At 45.7% G+C, this 17,526-nt stretch overlaps 1 protein-coding gene across 5 annotated transcripts in view; it reads right to left on the bottom strand.

Annotated features, from left to right (window-relative positions):
* The window catches only part of znf638 (zinc finger protein 638), a 242,035-nt gene that overhangs the window by 20,178 nt on the left and 204,331 nt on the right, over positions 1 to 17,526 (bottom strand). For all 5 annotated transcript variants that reach the window (XM_067978417.1, XM_067978454.1, XM_067978485.1 and 2 more), the window contains one exon: positions 1,262 to 1,296. In XM_067978417.1, the coding sequence (XP_067834518.1) occupies positions 1,262 to 1,296 (35 nt within the window). The remainder of the gene's footprint in view (positions 1 to 1,261; positions 1,297 to 17,526) is intronic.

Genomic DNA, 17,526 nt, shown 5'->3' with positions numbered 1-17,526 from the left:
TCCCTAATTGCCCTTGAGAAGGTGGTGGTGAGCCGCCTTCTTGAACCGCTGCAGTCCGTGTGGTGACGGTTCTCCCACAGTGCTGTTAGGAAGGGAGTTCCAGGATTTTGACCCAGCAACGATGATGGTCTGAAAGTTTGGTTGCTGTAAGTGGCTGTAGTAAATGAGTTCGGTCATTTCAAACCTAGCTCCTAATGGGAAAGGGCCTACTGCACAAAACTGCTAATCTGCGGCACAAATTGGGAACCTCAATCAGGAGAGGCTGGTGATGCAAACAGAAAAACGCCACTCTGGTGCAGAAATTCTATTTCCATTAAATGGCATTCAGGCAACATTCCTTTACATTGAGTTACATCGAAACCACAGCAGAGAAACAGGCCATTCGGCCCAACTGGTCCATGCCGATGTTTATGCTCCACACGAGCCTCCTATCTCCCTACTTCATCTCACCCTATCAACATATCCTTCTATTCCTTTCTCCCTCATATTTATCTCGCTTCCCCTTAAATGCATCGATGCTATTCGCCTCAACTACTCCTTGTGGTAGTGAGTTCCAGATTATTACCTTCTTACATATTATGTATTTAATTTTAGAGGTTATCCTGGGGTTTGGTAGCTCGGGTGAGGGTGGGGTCCCAGGCTTTGGCAGCAGGTGGGAGGAATGTCCTGGGGAGAAGTCCTGGAATTTGGTAGCACAGGAGGGGGATGAAGCCCAAGACTAAGGCTGGCAACAAGGTTAACGTCTGAATACAGGCTCTGAACAGTTACTGAAGACACAAACCCAATAGCTCAGATGGTAACCATACTGGCCAGTGCAGTACTCAATCAGAAACCAGGAAGGCCCCATTTCTGCTCCATGGAGAGTTCACTTCTCTCAACCACGGGTCCTGGGGTCACTACAGTTTATCATGGCCGAGGGAGGGGAGTATGCAGGTCTGGATGGCCGTCCAGTTACCCCTGCTGAAGAAAGTGCCTGTTTGGGTGTCGGAGAGGGCAGGTTGCTGAAAAGCTGCTGACACTCAGTGTCTGAGCCGGCACATGAAGCATGCCATCGGGCAAGGTACCACGGGGAGCCTCACACGGTCCACAGTGAGTCAATACCTGCAGAAGAGGGAGGGAGAAATACACCAGTCAACCTTCACACACCACCCACCCCCCCCCCCCCCCCCCCCCCCCACCAATCATCTGTATTAGGCCAGTGAGGTTATGGACACACAAAACTCTGCCTCTATTTGTGGAATCATTTTGAAAACATGCTCACCTTCCTTCATTGGTTTCTTCTGCCTTTTCTTCATTCTGCAAAACAAAAACAGCATTTTTATTAATTTTAGCAACTCAAACTAGAGATGCAAACTTAAGAAATTAAATACACTTGGCGGAGGAGAGGATGGATAATGGCACATGGGTTATAGCCACCAACACATAGTCCCACCAGAGAGGGGGTGGGGAGGAGAGGATGGATGATGGCTTAGGGAATGAAGCAGTCCGTAAACAAATGCAGCAAGACCAGGCTTGGGCTGGTAAGTGGCAAGTACCATTCGCGCCAGGCAATGACCATCTCCAACAAGAGAGAGTCTAACCACCTCCCCTTGACATTCAACGGCATTACCATCACCAAACTCCCCACCATCAACATCCTGGGGGTCACCATTGACCAAAATCTCAACTGGACCAGCCACATAAATACTGTGGCTACAAGAGCAGGTCAGAGGCTGGATATTCTGCAGCAAGTGACTCACCACCTGATTCCCCAAAGCCTTTCCACCACGTACAAGACACAAGTTAGGTTGTGATGAAATACTCTCCACTTGCCTGGATGGTGCAGCTGCAACTACAATCAAAAAGCTCGTCACCATCCAGGGCAAAGCAGCCCGCTTGATTGGCACCCCATCCACCACCCTAAACATTCACTCCCTTCACCACCGGCGCACCGTGGCTGCAGTGTGTACCATCCACAGGATGCACTGCAGCAACTCGCCAAGGCTTCTTCGACAGCACCTCCCAAACCCACGACCTCTACCACCTAGAAGGACAAGGGCACCTCCAAGTCTAACACGATCCTGGCTTGGAAATATATCGGCCGTTCCTTCATTGTCGGTCAAAATCCTGGAACTCCCGACCTAACAGCACTGCGGGAGCACCTTCACCACACGGCCGTGCTAGTGATCGCCCATATCCCGAAAACGAATTTAAAAAAAAACTTAACTTAGCTTTCTTTCCAACCTTACGGTATCCTGGGCATTGGCCTCAAAATGCAGGGTTTTTTAAACCTCAAGAGTGCAGTTACGCGCCAGCCAGTACAAAATACAATATGTAGAGATGGCACTGAGACAGCGCTAACATGGCTGACACCCAGAGTCAGGTCCACACCTCAAATATTGGCAGGTGAGGTAGCAGTATATAGGAATTGCTAGATGAAAAAAGCCCGAGGTCTGTCTAGTTTGCCTTCTACCATCCCGGTAGTCGCATGAAACAATAATAAGAGTTGTTGACTAATCATATCAACCATCGACCCAGACACGAGATAAGGAAAACCCCAGTGGTGGACAGCTTTGGAAAACATAGGTTCAAACTCACTTGTTCCTCCCAAGCCTGCTACACTTACCACATCATGTCTCAAATTACTCATGTACTGTATCCCAAAATATTATTTTCTGCAAGATACATTTTGCTCCCTGGGGAGCCTATTTCATAGATTGACCACTTGCTCATTGAAATACTGTTTACACAGATTAGTTTTGAATTTACCCCCTTAAAGCGCAGGCCTGGTTCTACTGTTCTGGACAAGGTGAAACAGCTCGTCACTCCCTTTAGAATCCTAGAAACATCAATCAGATCACCTCGCAACCTTCTCTTCTCAGTGAGAACATGTCCAATTTACACAATCGCTCCTCATAATCCAATCCGTCCCGTAGCTCAAATGAAATGAGCTTTCACTTCACTCAACATTTCCTGGTCAGTCGATTGAGAACAAAAAAAGTATTCTACACAATCTCGAATAGGGAAATATTCTGGAGTCAAATTACTTTTGAACTGCAGTAACTGTCGTTATGTAGGTAAATGCGGCAGCCAATTGCAAACAGAAAAGTCTCACAATTAGCAAATGAGGTAAGTGACCAGTTATTTTTTTGTTAAAGGAATAATGCTGGCCAGGACACCGGGAAAACTCTCTGCTCCTCCTCTTCCACCTGAACAGGTGGATAGGACATTGGTTTAATGTCTCACCCGAAGGATGCCCTGGCATGACTCCCTCAGGGCCAGCCTAGATTATGTGCTCAAGTCCTGATGTGGGACCTTGAGCTAATGGCCTTCTCAGCTGAGAGCGATTCCCACTGACCCAAGATAACACTTGTGTTTCATGACCAAATCAAATCCTCAAGAATTATACAGACAAATTAATGTTCTCTCTATTACATAACGGATCTGAATATGTTAAATAACAATGGAAAATGCTGGAGAAGCTCACCAACATCTGTGGAGAAAGAGTTAACATTTCAGGTCAAAGATCTTTATTTCAGATTCCCAGCATCCGCAGTATTTTGCTTCTAAATATGTTAATGCAGGGAAGGCTACATTTATCAAGGATACAGTGACTGGAAAAAATGAAGTACAGTAATCTCTTTAGTGATAACAGATACTTTCAAGTAAAAATTTCAGATGGGACTTAATCGTCCAACCAGAACAGCATTAAATGCATGCCAGATCGACCTCGGCACGGCAAAACAGAGTATCCCCTCACCCGGGTAAACAGAGTCTCCTTTTTCACTCACTCACAGGGGTAAACAAAGCAGTCCGAGCCTGCATGCAGCAAGACCTGGACAACATCCAGGCTTGGGCTGATAAGTGGCAAGTAACATTCGCGCCAGACAAGTGCCAGGCAATGACCATCTCCAACATGAGAGTCTAACCACCTCCCCTTGACATTCAACGGCATTACCATCGCCGAATCCCCCACCATCAACATCCTGGGGGGGTCACCATTGACCAGAAACTTAACTGGACCAGCCACATAAATACTGTGGCTACAAGAGCAGGTCAGAGGCTGGGTATTCTGCGGCGACTAACTCACCTCCTGACTCCCCAAAGCCTTTCCACCATCTACAAAGCACAAGTCAGGAGTGTGATGGAATACTCTCCACTTGCCTGGATGAGTGCAGCTCCAACAACACTCAAGACGCTCGACACCATCCAAGACAAAGCAGCTCGCTTGATTGGCACCCCATCCACCACCCTAAACATTCACTCCCTTCACCACCGGCGCACAGTGACTGCAGTGTGCACCATCCACAGGATGCACTGCAGCAACTTGCCAAGGCTTCTTCGACAGCACCTCCCAAACAAGCGCAGCAGGCACATGGGAACAACACCACCTGTACGTTCCCCTCCAAGTCACACACCATCCCGACTTGGAAATATATCGCCGTTCCTTCATCGTTGCTGGGTCAAAATCCTGGAATTCCCTTTCTAACAGCACTGTGGGAGAACCTTCACCACACGGACTGCAGCGGTGGCTCACCACCACCTTCACAAGGGCAATAAATGCTGGCCTCGCCAGCGACCGCCCACATCCCATGAACGAATAAAAAAAAAACTCACTCACACGGGTAAACAAAGTTTCCTCTCTCACTCACACGGGTAAACAAAGTCTCCTTTTTCATTCACTCACCCGAGTAATCAAAGTCTCCTTTTTCACTCACTCACCCGAGTAATCAAAGTCTCCTCTCTCACTCACTCACACGGGTAAACAAAGTTTCCTTACTCACTCACAGCACAAGCAAATACGCCGTTTTTCTCACTGGAGGTGAAAAGATTAAGGGGTGGCCTGATTGAGGTCTTCTAAGTTTTGAAGGGTTAGGATAATCTAAATAATGAGGGATTGTTTCCATTGGTTGGTCCGATGCTAACGAATTTAATACAATTGCAAAAATAAAAGAGCTTAGAAAAAGTTTCATTATACAGATAGTAGTTAGAATGTGGAATTCTCTGCCATAAACAATTGTTGAAGCAGAATGTAAAGAGAATTAGATAATTGCTTGAGAAAGAAGATTAAATGGTTACAGGGAGATTGGGATTACACTAGGTGACTAGGTTAAGAAAATCACCAGCATCAACTTGATGGGTCAAATGGCCTGTTGCTGTGCTGTAGGATTCTACGAGTTACATGCACCCTGGAAATATCCCCCTTTCTTCCCTGGCATGTAAATTCATGGATTCCATCTCGAGTGCCAGGTGCTGTCCTTGTATGGCATCTCATGTGGTGTCTCAAGAGTTGGAGAGAGCTTGTGACACTCCGGCTAGAGTGCAAAAAGTCGACCAAAGGGTCTCCTAACATCAAGTTTGTAGGATCTCAAAGTGCTGGGAGTCCAGCAGTGACGAACTGCTAAATACTGGCGTAGTCATGCCTGCACTAGGGTTAGCAGATGGGTACAGACACACACACAAACACCACATGCTACTTGGGCACCAAACTCATCAAATGTTATCGGCTCTGGCCTGGTCTAGAACACAAAGGCCCTTCCTCCTCTTCCTTGATTGAAACTGCTAACACATGTAGTGCAGTACTGTTATTGGATCAGTAAAATGGCCTGCACTTATAATCCAGTGAACTTGAGTTCAAATTCCACCATGGCGGTTTGAGAATTTGAATTCAGTTTTAAAAAATCTGGCAATAAAAAATTTGGTATCAGTAAAAGTGACTGTGAAGCTGTTGGATGCAGGAATTGTCGTCAGCTGGAGGAGCTCGAGCTCCGGGTTTCAGACCTCGAGCAGTAGTTGGCGTCGCTGCAGTGCATCCGCGAGGCTGAGAGTTTCGTGGGTAGCACGTTTCAGGAGGTGGTCACCCCACAGATTAAGAGAGTGCAGGCAGAGAGGGACTGGGTGACCGTCAGACAGGCAAGGAGGACCAGGCAGGTAGTGCAGGAGTCCCGAGGGCATCTCGCTCTCCAACCAGTATTCAAGTTCTGAATATTGGTGGAGGAGAGGGTTCCTCTGGGGAGTGCAGCCAGAGCCAAGTCCACAGCACCATGGGTGGCTCAGCTGTACGGGGCCGGTGGGGGGGGGGGGGGGGGGGGGGAGGAGGAGGAGAATTGTCAGGAGAGCGATAGTGATAGGGGGTTCTATAGTTAGGAAAACAGACAGGCGTTTCTGCAGCCTCATGATTCCAGGATGGTATGTTGCCTCCCTGGTGCCAGTGTCAAGGATGTTACCGAGCGGCAACAGAACATTCTGTCGGGGGAGGGTGAACAGCCAGAGGTCGCGGTCCATATCGGTACCAACAACAAAGGTAAAAAGAGGGATGAGGTCCTGCACTCAGATTTTAAGGAGTTAGGAAAGAGATTAATAAGCAGGACCTCAAAAAGCAATCTCCGGATTACGCCCAGAGGCACGCGCTAACACGTGTAGAAATAGGAGGATAGAGATGAATGTGTGGCTGGACAGATGGTGCAGGAGGGAGGGCTTTAGATTCCTGGGGCATTGGGACCGGTTCTGGGGGAGGTGGGACCTGGACGGGTTGCACCTCAACAGGGCCAGGACGAATATCCTCGCGCAGAGGTTTGCTAGTGCTGTTGGGGAGAGTTTAAACTAGCTTGGCAGGGGGATGGGAACCTGAGTGTAGATTCAGAAGGGAGATATGCAGAGCTGGAAATGGAAGGCAGAAAATTAGTGAGTGAGTTTGGAAGGCAAAGGAAAAAAAGGTTAGAAACTAGATAAAAAAGGAGTTTGGCAGTGCTTAATAGTGCATACCTCAATGCAAGGAGTATAGTGAATAAGGCAGATGAGCTAAGGGCACAGATAGACACGTAGAAGTACGATATCTTAGCTATTACAGAAACATGGCTTAAACAGGGGCAGGAATGGCAGCTCAACGCTCCTGGTTACAAGGTTTTCAGACGAGATAGAGGGAGGGATATAAAAGGAGGGGGGTGGCAATATTGGATAAAGAAACAATTACAGCTGTGAGGAGGGTAATATGTTAGAAGGATCATCAAATGAGACCATATGGGTTGAGCTAAAGAACAAAAAAGGGGCCGTCACACTGCTGGGAGTGTACTATAGATGCCCAAACAGTAAGAGGGAGACTGAAGAGCAAATATGAAGGCAAATTTCTGAGACGTGCAAAAGCAGTAATAGTAGGGGATTTCAACGACCCTAATATTAACTGGGATACAAATCAGTGTAAAAGGTATACAGGGCACAGAATTCTTTTAGCCTGTAGGTAAGCAAGTTCAACAAGAGAGGGGGGGGGGGCAGTTCTGGGTTTAGTTTTAGGGAATGAAGCTGGGCAGGAGGAAGGAGCATTTTGGTGGTAGTGATCATAATTCAGTTAGATTTAGCATAGTTATGGAAAAGGGCAAAGACAGAACAGGGGGTAAAAGTTCTCAATTGGGGAAATGCCAATTTTACAAAGCTGAGAAGTGATTTAGCAAAAGTAAACTGGAAACAGTTACTTGAAGGTAAATCAGTGTCAGAGCAGTGGGAGGCATTCAAGGATGAGATTCAAGAGGTTCAGAGTAAACATGTTCCCACAAAGAAAAAGGGTGGGACTGACAAATCTAGAGCCCCCTGGATATCAAGGAGCATACAGGGTAAGATAAGGCAAAAAAGGGAAGCTTATGTCAGACACTGAGAGCTAAATACTGCAGAAGGCCTAGAGGAGTATAGAAAGTGCAGGGTTGAAATTGAAAAGGAAATTAGGAAAGCAAAGAGAGGGCATGAAAAAATACTGGCAAGTAAAATTAAGGAAAACTCAAAGATGTTCTTTAAATACATAAAGAGCAAGAGGACAACTAAGGAAATAGTAGGGCGTATAAGAGACCAAAAAGGTAACCTATAAGTGGAGGTGGAAGATGTTAGTATGGTTCTTAATGAATACTTTGCGTCTGTCTTCACAAAAGAGGGGGACGATACAGAGACTAAGTAAGGAGGAGTGTGAAATATTGGATGGGATAAACATAATGAGAGGGGAAGTATTAAGGGGTCTAGCATCTTTGAAAGTAGATAAATCACCAGGCCAGATGAAATGTATCCCAGGCTGCTAAGAGAGGCAAGGGAGGAAATAGCGGAGGCTCTGACCATCATTTTCGAATCCTCTCTGGTTACGGGTGTGGTGCCAGAGGATTGGAGGACTGCTAACATTGTACCGTTGTTTCAAAAGGGAGAGATAGACCGAGTAATTATAGGCCAGTCAGTCTAACCTCGGTGGTGGGCAAATTATTGGAATAGATTGAGGGACAGCATAAATCGTCATTTAGAAAGGCACGGATTAATCAAGGACAGTCAGTATGGATTTGTTGTGGGAAGGTCATGTCTGACTCACTTGATTGAATTTTTTGAGCAGGTAACAAGGAGGGTCGATGAGGGTAATGCATTTGATGTAGTCTACATGGATTTTAGCAAGGCCCCACATGGCAGACTGGTGAAAAAAGTACAAGCCCATGGGATCCAAGGGAAAGTGGCTAGTTGGATCCAAAATTGGCTCAGTGGGAGGAAGCAAAGGGTAATGGTTGACGGGCGTTTTTGTGACTGGAAGGCTGTTTCCAGTGGGGTCCCACAAGGCTCAGTATTAGGTCCCTTGCTTTTGTGGTGTATATTAATGATTTGGACTTGAATGTGGGAGGCTTGATCAAGAAGTTTGCAGATGATACAAAAATTGGCCATGTGGTTGATAGTGAGGAGGAAAGCTGTCGACTGCATGAAGATATCAATGGACTGGTCAGGTGGGCAGAAAAGTGGCAAATGGAATTCAATCCAGAGAAGTGTGAGGTAATGCAAGGCAAGGGAGTACACAATAAATGGGAGGATACTGAGAGGTGTAGAGGGACAGAGGGACCTTGGAGTGCAGGTCCACAGATCCCTGAAGGTAGTAGAACAGGTAGATAAGGTGGTTAAAAAAGGCACACGGGATACTTTCCTTTATTAGCCGAGGCATAGACTATAAGAGCAGGGAGGTTATGCTGGAACTGTATAAAACATTGGTTAGGTCACAGCTTGAGTACTGTGTACAGTTCTGGTCACCACATTACAGGAAAAATGTGACTGCACTAGAGAGGGTACAGAGGAGATTTACGAGGATGTTGGCCAGGGCTGGAGAATTTTAGCTATGACAAAAGATCGGATAGGCTGGGGTTGTTTTCTTTGGAACAAAGGAGGCCGAGGGGAGTTTTAATTGAGGTATATAAAATTATGACGGGACTAGATAGAATGGATAGGAAGGACCTATTTCCCTTAGCAGAGGGGTCAGTGACAGGGTCGGGGGGTGAGATTTAAAGTAATTGGTAGAAGGCTTAGAGGGGAGCTGAGGAGAAATTTTTCACCCAGAGGGTGGTGGGGATCTGAAACACACTTCCTGAGAGGGCGGGAGAGGCAGAAACCCTCAACTCATTTAAAAAATACTTGGATGTGCACCTGAAGTGCCGTAACCTACAGGGCTACGGCCCAAGTGCTAGAAAGCGGGATTAAAAGCTGGATTGCTCTTTTCGGCCGGCATGCACACGATGGCCTCCTTCTGTGCATTAACTGTCTATGATTCTATTGTCATAAAAACCCAACTGGTTAACTAACGACCTTTAGGGAAAGGATACCTGCTGTCCTTACCTGGTCTGGACTATATGTGACTCCAGTCCCAAACCAGCTTAGTTGACTCTTAACTGCCCTCTGAAGTGGCCTGGCAAGTCACTCAGTTGTATCAAAACCTTTACAAAGAACCACATGGACTGCAGTGGTTCAAGAAGGCTCACCACCGTCTTCTCAGGGCGACTAGGGATGATCAATAAATACCGGCCTCGCCAACAATGCCATCTGCACAAGACTGAATTTATAAAATGGACTGAAGCAGAAGATGCATTTGGCTGGGGAGGGGGGGGTGCGAGAGGTTTTGGACCAACACCAAATGCTGTAATGGACCATCGGCTGACCTTCATAGAGTCATAGAGTCAGAGTTATACAGCACGGATAGAGGCCCTTCGGCCCATCGTGTCCGCGCCGGCCATCAGCCCTGTCTACTCTAATCCCATATTCCAGCATTTGGTCCGTAGCCTTGTATGCTATGGCATTTCAAGTGCTCATCCAAATGCTTCTTGAATGTTGTGAGGGTTCCTGCCTCCACAACCCTTTCAGGCAGTGAGTTCCAGACTCCAACCACCCTCTGGGTGAAAAAGTTCTTTCTCAAATCCCCTCTAAACCTCCCGCCTTTTACCTTGAATCTATGCCCCCTTGTTATAGTACCCTCAACGAAGGGAAAAAGCTCCTTAGTATCCATCCTATCTGTGCCCCTCATAATTTTGTACACCTCAATCATGTCCCCCCTAAGCCTCCTCTGCTCCAAGGAAAACAAACCCAATCTTCCCAGTCTCTCTTCATAGCTGAAGCGCTCCAGCCCTGGTAACATCCTGGTGAATCTCCTCTGCACCCTCTCCAAAGCGATCACATCCTTCCTGTAGTGTGGCGACCAGAACTGCACACAGTACTCCAGCTGTGGCCTAACCAGTGTTTTATACAGCTCCATCATAACCTCCTTGCTCTTATATTCTATGCCTCGGCTAATAAAGGCAAGTATCCCATATGCCTTCTTTACCACCTTATCTACCTGTTCCGCCGCCTTCAGGGATCTGTGAACTTGCACACCAAGATCCCTCTGACCCTCTGTCTTGCCTAGGGTCCTCCCATTCATTGTGTATTCCCTTGCCTTGTTAGTCCCTCCAAAGTGCATCACCTCGCACTTTTCCGGGTTAAATTCCATTTGCCACTGTTCCGCCCATCTGACCAACCCATCTTCCTAGTGGTCAGGCTGGTCAAGGACAGTACTGATCGGATCAGAGGAGTTATACAGAAAACTACACGCTTCATTCTGGACTCCAGGGAGGCTGACTTCCAACAAGTGATGCATTTTGGTAGGAGGCAATATAAACTAAATGGTACAATTTTAAAGACAGTGCAGAAATAGAGACACCTGGGGGCGTATGTGCGCAAATCTTTGAAGGTGGCAGGACAAGTCGAGGTGGCAGTTTAAAAAGGCATGAGTGATCCTTGGCTTTATAAATAGAGGCATAGATTACAAAAGCAAGGGAGTTATGCTAAACTTTTGTAAAACACTGGTTAGGCCCCAGCTGAGTACTGTGGCCAATTCTGGACACCACACTTTAGGAAGGATGTCGAGGCCTTGGAGAGAGGGTGCAAAAGAGATTTACTAGAATGGTTCCAGGGATGAGGGACTTCAGTTATGTGGAGGCGAGAGACGCTGGGATTGTTCTCCTTAGAGCAGAGAAGGTTATGGGCAGATTTAATAGAGGTAAGAAATAGCAGGAGCAGGCCATCCGGCCCCTCGAGCCTGCTCCACCATTCAACAAGATCATGGCTGGTGATCTACCTCAATGCCATTTTCCTACACTATCCCCATCTCCCTGATGTTCAAAATTATGGCAGTTTCTCCCTATCAAAACCTGTTTCCACTGGTGGAAGGGTCAGTAACTAGAGGATACAAATTTACGGTAACTGGCAAAAGAATCAGAGGGGAAACGAGAATTTTTTTTACGCGCCGAGTTGTTATGATTTAGAATGCACTGCCTGAAAGGGCGGTGGAAGCAGATTCAATAGTAACTTTCAAAAGGGAATTGGATAAATACTTGAAAAGGGAAAAAAATTGCAGGACTTTGGAGAGCGCGCGGGGGAATGGGACTAATTGGATAGCTCTTTCAAAGAGTCCGCACGGGCACGATGGGCTGTGCTATATGGTTCTAATAAGTATCTAGAGTTAAACGGAGCTGTTCATGGTCTTTATATATTAGTGCTGGTCAACTTATCGGTTCTAATTCTCCTTGAAGGCGAAGCATCTGTGACCCTCCACCAGTAGAAACAGTTTCTCCTTACTTACTCTATCAAAACCTTCAAAATTTTGAACACCTCTATTAAACCTGCCCCATAAGCTTTTCTGCTCCAAGGAGAACCCCAGTTACTCCAGACTCTCTCCATATCTGAAGTCCCTCAACCCTGGTATCATTCTAGTAAATCTCCTCTGCACCCTCTCTAAGGCCTAAGTGAGACCAATTAACTTTAACATAAATTATCAAAACAATAAGTAGAAAAGAACTGCAGCACAGTATTACGAAGTAGTTCCAACATGAAAAAGGGTTAAAATCTAGTTCGACTTTGATAGTTCATGACATGGTATTCTGTAGTAGACTCTGCAGCCCTTTCTCATGGAGTTTGTGTGTCAATAGAGCTCCAGTAGCTGTTCCTGGGTAGGTTTCCACTCAGCAGGTACCGCCATTTGAGGAGTTTTTTTTCCAATGCTCCCGATTCCTCAGAGGATAAAATTAGGACATTCCAATTAAATTTCCGGCGTGAGTGGCGAGCACTGAATGAACCTCCAGAAATCATATGGCTCAGGTGAATCAAGGGTATTGACAATTCTGCAGGTGGCAGTGGTATTCTGGTCTGAATTCCCAAAGTACTGACAACAAAGAATTTTTAGAAATAGGTCATTAATTTGTTAGGCAAGGGTATTAAGAGTTACGGAACCAAAGTGGGTAGATGGAATTAAGATACAGATCAGCCATAATCTAAACGAATGGCGGGACAGGCTCGAGGGGTTGAATGGCCTATTCCTATTAGATCCAAGAGCATATCTGTTTTACATACAACAATCCCACCCACCTGCCTAGCAGTATCCCTCAATCGCCTCTCTCTAAAAAGGCAACCATCTCCGGTTTGAGCTCACTCACATGGTCTGCCTTCCCTGGTAACTTAAACCTTTCCTCCAACTTAAATTCCCGATACCTGATCAGGGCTGCACACAGTACTCGTTATACAATTTAACTACTCAATCATACCTAACCTCCTAGAAATTAGGTCGTATGATCTTTTGACTTTCTAGCAACGTAGTAGAAGGAATCTACCCCAGGAATTTCCTAAAGGAAAGATTGATTGGCATGACATGAATGAAACTAGCCACCAACTGACCTGCAATTTCCTTTAGAATACAGACTCTGCTGATCCATGCCATTCTACGTCAATCTAGCATGCAAGACATGCATCAGGATGCTGCCAAATCACCAGGGAGGCTGGCTCAGTGGTCAGTCCATTGCCACTCCTCCACCCTGCTCAAGAGATGAAGACTGGCAGACCTTCCACAGGACAGCAGATGACTGCTGAAGAGTTCGGTGGATCCACTGCGGGTCCCACTCTACACTCTGGCAGGCCCCGAGCCTGGATTCCCTCCAACCACCGTCACACCAATCAGCAGCAAGTCGATTGCCCTTTGGCCCCAAGCTTGTCCCCAGAAGGCCAAGTGTTTACCCGACGCGTGGAAAGAGCAAAATATAAACGTGTGTTTTTTGTGGAGTGCTTTGTTCCCAAGAACACCATGTCTCATCTTTTCTTCTGAACTTAATTCCAACTTCTTCTCAGTGATTTTGATTCTTGACTGTGTGCAGGAGTGTGAGGTGTTCCAAAGTGTGCATGGTTGCTGTTACAATATCTTTGACGTATATTGGTGCCCCTATGTATTGTGCTTCCTTCTTCCACCTGAAAACTTTTCTGGTAAAATAGATTTTGCATCGCAGATGCCAGAGAAAAAAAAATCTCGTGTGTTTTTTTAAAAAAATGTTATTTGGGAGAAAGATGGCTGGATGAAACTGCACCGGCTACAGTCACCCCTTAACCACCATCAAGGTTGCCACAACCTCCAGGGCCCAGCATAGCCTCAAGCCTCATCTCTGGAAGAACAGTAATGTTGCTCCTGTGTAACATACACATGGTGCAAGACTTTTGTGGATCTTCTCAGGATTGTACAAAGGGCACACTATCAAGCAGTTGAGACACAAAGTGAAGCTTCAACATGCTCATGGTGCACTATGCAACCACGCAACTGTATTTGCGCACTAAGATATATCTGTGCCCAGAGGAGCTGGAAAAGCCACATTGGGAGTTAGCCAACATGAGGCTACAGTTGCCCACTAGCCAAGCTGAGGTCAATCTTTGGGACACAATAATGTGAAACAGAATGAAAGAACCTTATAACAATCCACAGTATTTCACAACAGATGTGGTTACCTTTTTTTTGCATTGAACGCTGCTTGGATCGCTTTTGAATCAGCTCGTGTCAACATATGTGCAGGCAAAAACAGAACAGAACGTATCGGACTGGGCTGCATGTAGGAAGCAGAGCTGGAGTCTGCTCAGAGTCAATTAGATCTAAAAATCGACTCACTCATTTCAAGGAAAACACACAGGCAGCAAACACTACCCAACATGGCATTTCACTACAGTACCAATAGTTCTCATGATCAACTCTCATAAGTTTTAAAGGAGCAGAAAGAGACCTTTATGGCCAAGATGCCTTTCAACTTTTTGATTTATCACCTCCTCACTCATCCCCTTGCCACACTCCTCGTCCCTCCTCGCCACATGCCTCGAGAGGAAATAGGGAAGGGAAAGCAATCAGCAGAGAATAAGTTAAAACTATTATGGGAGCTGTCTACGGGCCTCCCGGTAGCAGCAATTAAGTGGCAGAAAGTATTCATTCAGAGATTAGAGAGGCATGTAGCAAAAGTGGAGTTGTTTTAATGGGAGACTTTAATTTTCATATCGATTGGGAAAAGCAGAGTAGCTTAAATCAGAAAGGTAGTGAATTTCTTGAGTACATTCAAGATAGTTTTCTGGAGCAGTATGTTCTAGAACCAACAAGAGGGGAGGCCATAATAGATTTAGTAATGAGCCAGACTTAATAATCTAACAGTAGGGAACATTTATCTAACAGTGATCGTAATATGACTGAATTCAATGTTAGGTTTGAAAAGGAGAAACTTAACAGTTACTAAGATTCTAGATTTTGGTACGGCTAACCTTAATGGGATGAGACAGAGACTGATGACAGCAAACTGGTCAAAACTGTTATCGGGTAAAACTACAGATGAACAATGGGAAGTGTTCAAAAAAGAATTTAGCTTAATACAGGACCAGTATATTCCCTTAAGGGGCAAGAGCTTTACTTACCAAACAAAACAGCCATGGTCGACAAAAGAGGTAACAGATAACATAAAACAAAGCTGCAAAGAATAGTGTAGATCCAGGGGACTGGGAGAATATAACGAACAGCAAACGAAGACAAAAAAAGATAGTTAGAGCTGCAAAAAGGGAATAGGAAAAGAAACTTGTGAGATATATCAAGATTAACACGAAGTTTTTGCAATTATATTAGAAGAAAAAGGGTAGTCAAGGGTAATGTGGGCCCTTTAAAAACAGATGCTGGTAATATTGTAAATAAAAATAAGGAAAAGGCAGGCTTGTTGAATAATGACTTTGTGTCAGTCTTCACAGTAGAGGAAGAGGAGAATATACCTGAGAATCCAGGGAAACTAATAATGACTCAAGGATTGGAACTCACTAAAGTTAATGTAATCAAGAAAACTTAGAAAAAATGGCACTAAATGGCTCAAAGAAGGGGAGGATTGGGTACTTAGTATTCCTGGCTACAAAGTATTTAGGGAAGATAGAAGGGGGGGTGACAGTATCGATCAAAGAAACTATTATAGCACTGGAAAGGGATGATGTAGTTGAGCAGTTAAAGAATCTACTTGGTTAGAATTAAGGAATAGAAGAGTTATTACTCTGATAGGCGTATACTACAAGCCACCAAATAGTGGGAAGCAGATAGAGGAGCAAATTTGCAGGCAAATTACAGAAAGATGCAAGAACTATAGAGTAGAGTAGCGATAATGGGGGACTTCAATTATCCCAACATAGACTGGGACAGAAACAGTGTAAAGGGCAAAGAGGGGGAGGAATTCCTGAAATGTGTTCAAGAGAACTTTCAGGAAAAGTGTGTTTCCAGCCCAATTAGGAAGGAAACTGTGCTGGATCTAGTTCTGGGGAATGAAGTGGGGCAGGTCGAGCATGTTTCAGTGGCGGAGCATTTGGGGGAAGTGTGATTGTAATATTAGGTTTAGAATAGTTATGGAAAGGACGAGGAACAATTAAATGTGAAAATGCTTAGCTGGAGGAGGAAAATTTCAGTGAGTTAAAAAGGGATCTTGCCTGAAGTGCTCGAAAAGAGAACACACAGTGATTTGGTTAACAGAGTGAGCTGCGAACAGCGCGAGAACGGCGGGAAAGAGCGACGATATAAACAGTGCAGAGAAAGCAAGAGTTCAGTCGGCGTGTGGCGGGAAAGAGTGAGACCGGAGCGGGGATATCATTAGCGTGGAGAAAGCAAGAATTCAGTCGCTGCCAGTCAGAACCCACCCGCCCACCCACCACGTTCTGAGAAAAATTCAAGTGTGACGCCACAGGGAAACATGTAAGTGATTGGTTGGTGAGTATTTGACTCGATTAACTTTCAAATCAAGGGTAACTTAGTAATTTAGTAGTAGTAGTAGCAGTAGTAGTAGAATGTTTACCAGCAGTTGTAAAGCTTATTGGGAGTAGTAGCGTTTTTAAATTATAAATATAATAAATAAATTAACAAACACATAATAAAGATGGCAGGGCAGGTGATGTGTAGCGACTGCGGAATGTGGGAGCTTCTGGACCCCAGTGCGATCCAGAGCAAACACATCTGTAGTAAGTGTCTGTGGCTTGAAGAGCTTCGGCTCAGAGTCATTGAACTGGAGGTCGAGCTGCAACACATCAGGGAGGGGGAAAAATACCTGGACATTCATTTCCAGGAGGCGGTCACACCCCTTAGGATAAGGTCATCTAAACTGATCAGTGGTCAGAGACAGGAGGGTGTGACTGCGAGCAAGGCAGGTAAGGGGATTGAGAAGGTAGAAGTAGAGGAGCCTCAGCCTTTGCAATTGTCCAACAGGTTTGAGGTGCTTGCAGCCTGTATGGACGAAAGCGGGGGCTGCAGGGTGGGTGAGCAAACTGACGTGGCACCATGGTACAGGAGGACATTCAAGCGGGGGGAGTTAGTAGGAATGTAGTGGTAGTAGGGGACAGTGTAGTCAGGGCGATAAGACACAGTTCTCTGCAGCTGAGAACGAGAGTCCAGAAGGCTGTGTTGCCTGCCCGGGGCCAGGGTTTGTGACATCTGCTCTGGGCTGGAGAGGAACATGCAGTGGGAGGGGGAGGATCCAGTTGTTGTGGTCCACTTAGGTACCGACGACATAGGACGAGGGAAGAGGTGCTGCTTAGGGAGTATGAGCAGCTAGGGGATAAATTAAAAAGCAGAGCCTCAAAAGGTAATAATCTCTGTATAATTACCTGAGCCACGAGAAAATTGGCATAGGGTAAAATAAGATTAGAGTTAAATTTGTGGCTCAAAGATTGGTGTGGGAGAAATGGGTTTCAATTCATGGGGCACTGGCATCAATACTGGGGAAAGAGGGAGCTGTACCGTTGGGACAGGCTTCATCTGAACCATGCTGGGGCCAGTGTTCTGGCGAATCGTATAACTAGGGCGGTAAAGAAGGCTTTAAACTAAATAATGGGGGCGAGGGATCAAATAAGGGAAGATGTGATAAATTAAAGAAAGAAGACAAGGCAAGAGAGCAAGGTAGCAATAAGGGAAACGATAATCAGAGCGGCAGA

The sequence above is a fragment of the Heptranchias perlo genome, chromosome 1 (assembly GCF_035084215.1).
Source record: "Heptranchias perlo isolate sHepPer1 chromosome 1, sHepPer1.hap1, whole genome shotgun sequence".
NCBI classification, from domain to species: domain Eukaryota; kingdom Metazoa; phylum Chordata; class Chondrichthyes; order Hexanchiformes; family Hexanchidae; genus Heptranchias; species Heptranchias perlo.
This window is presented reverse-complemented; position numbering and strand designations above follow the sequence as displayed.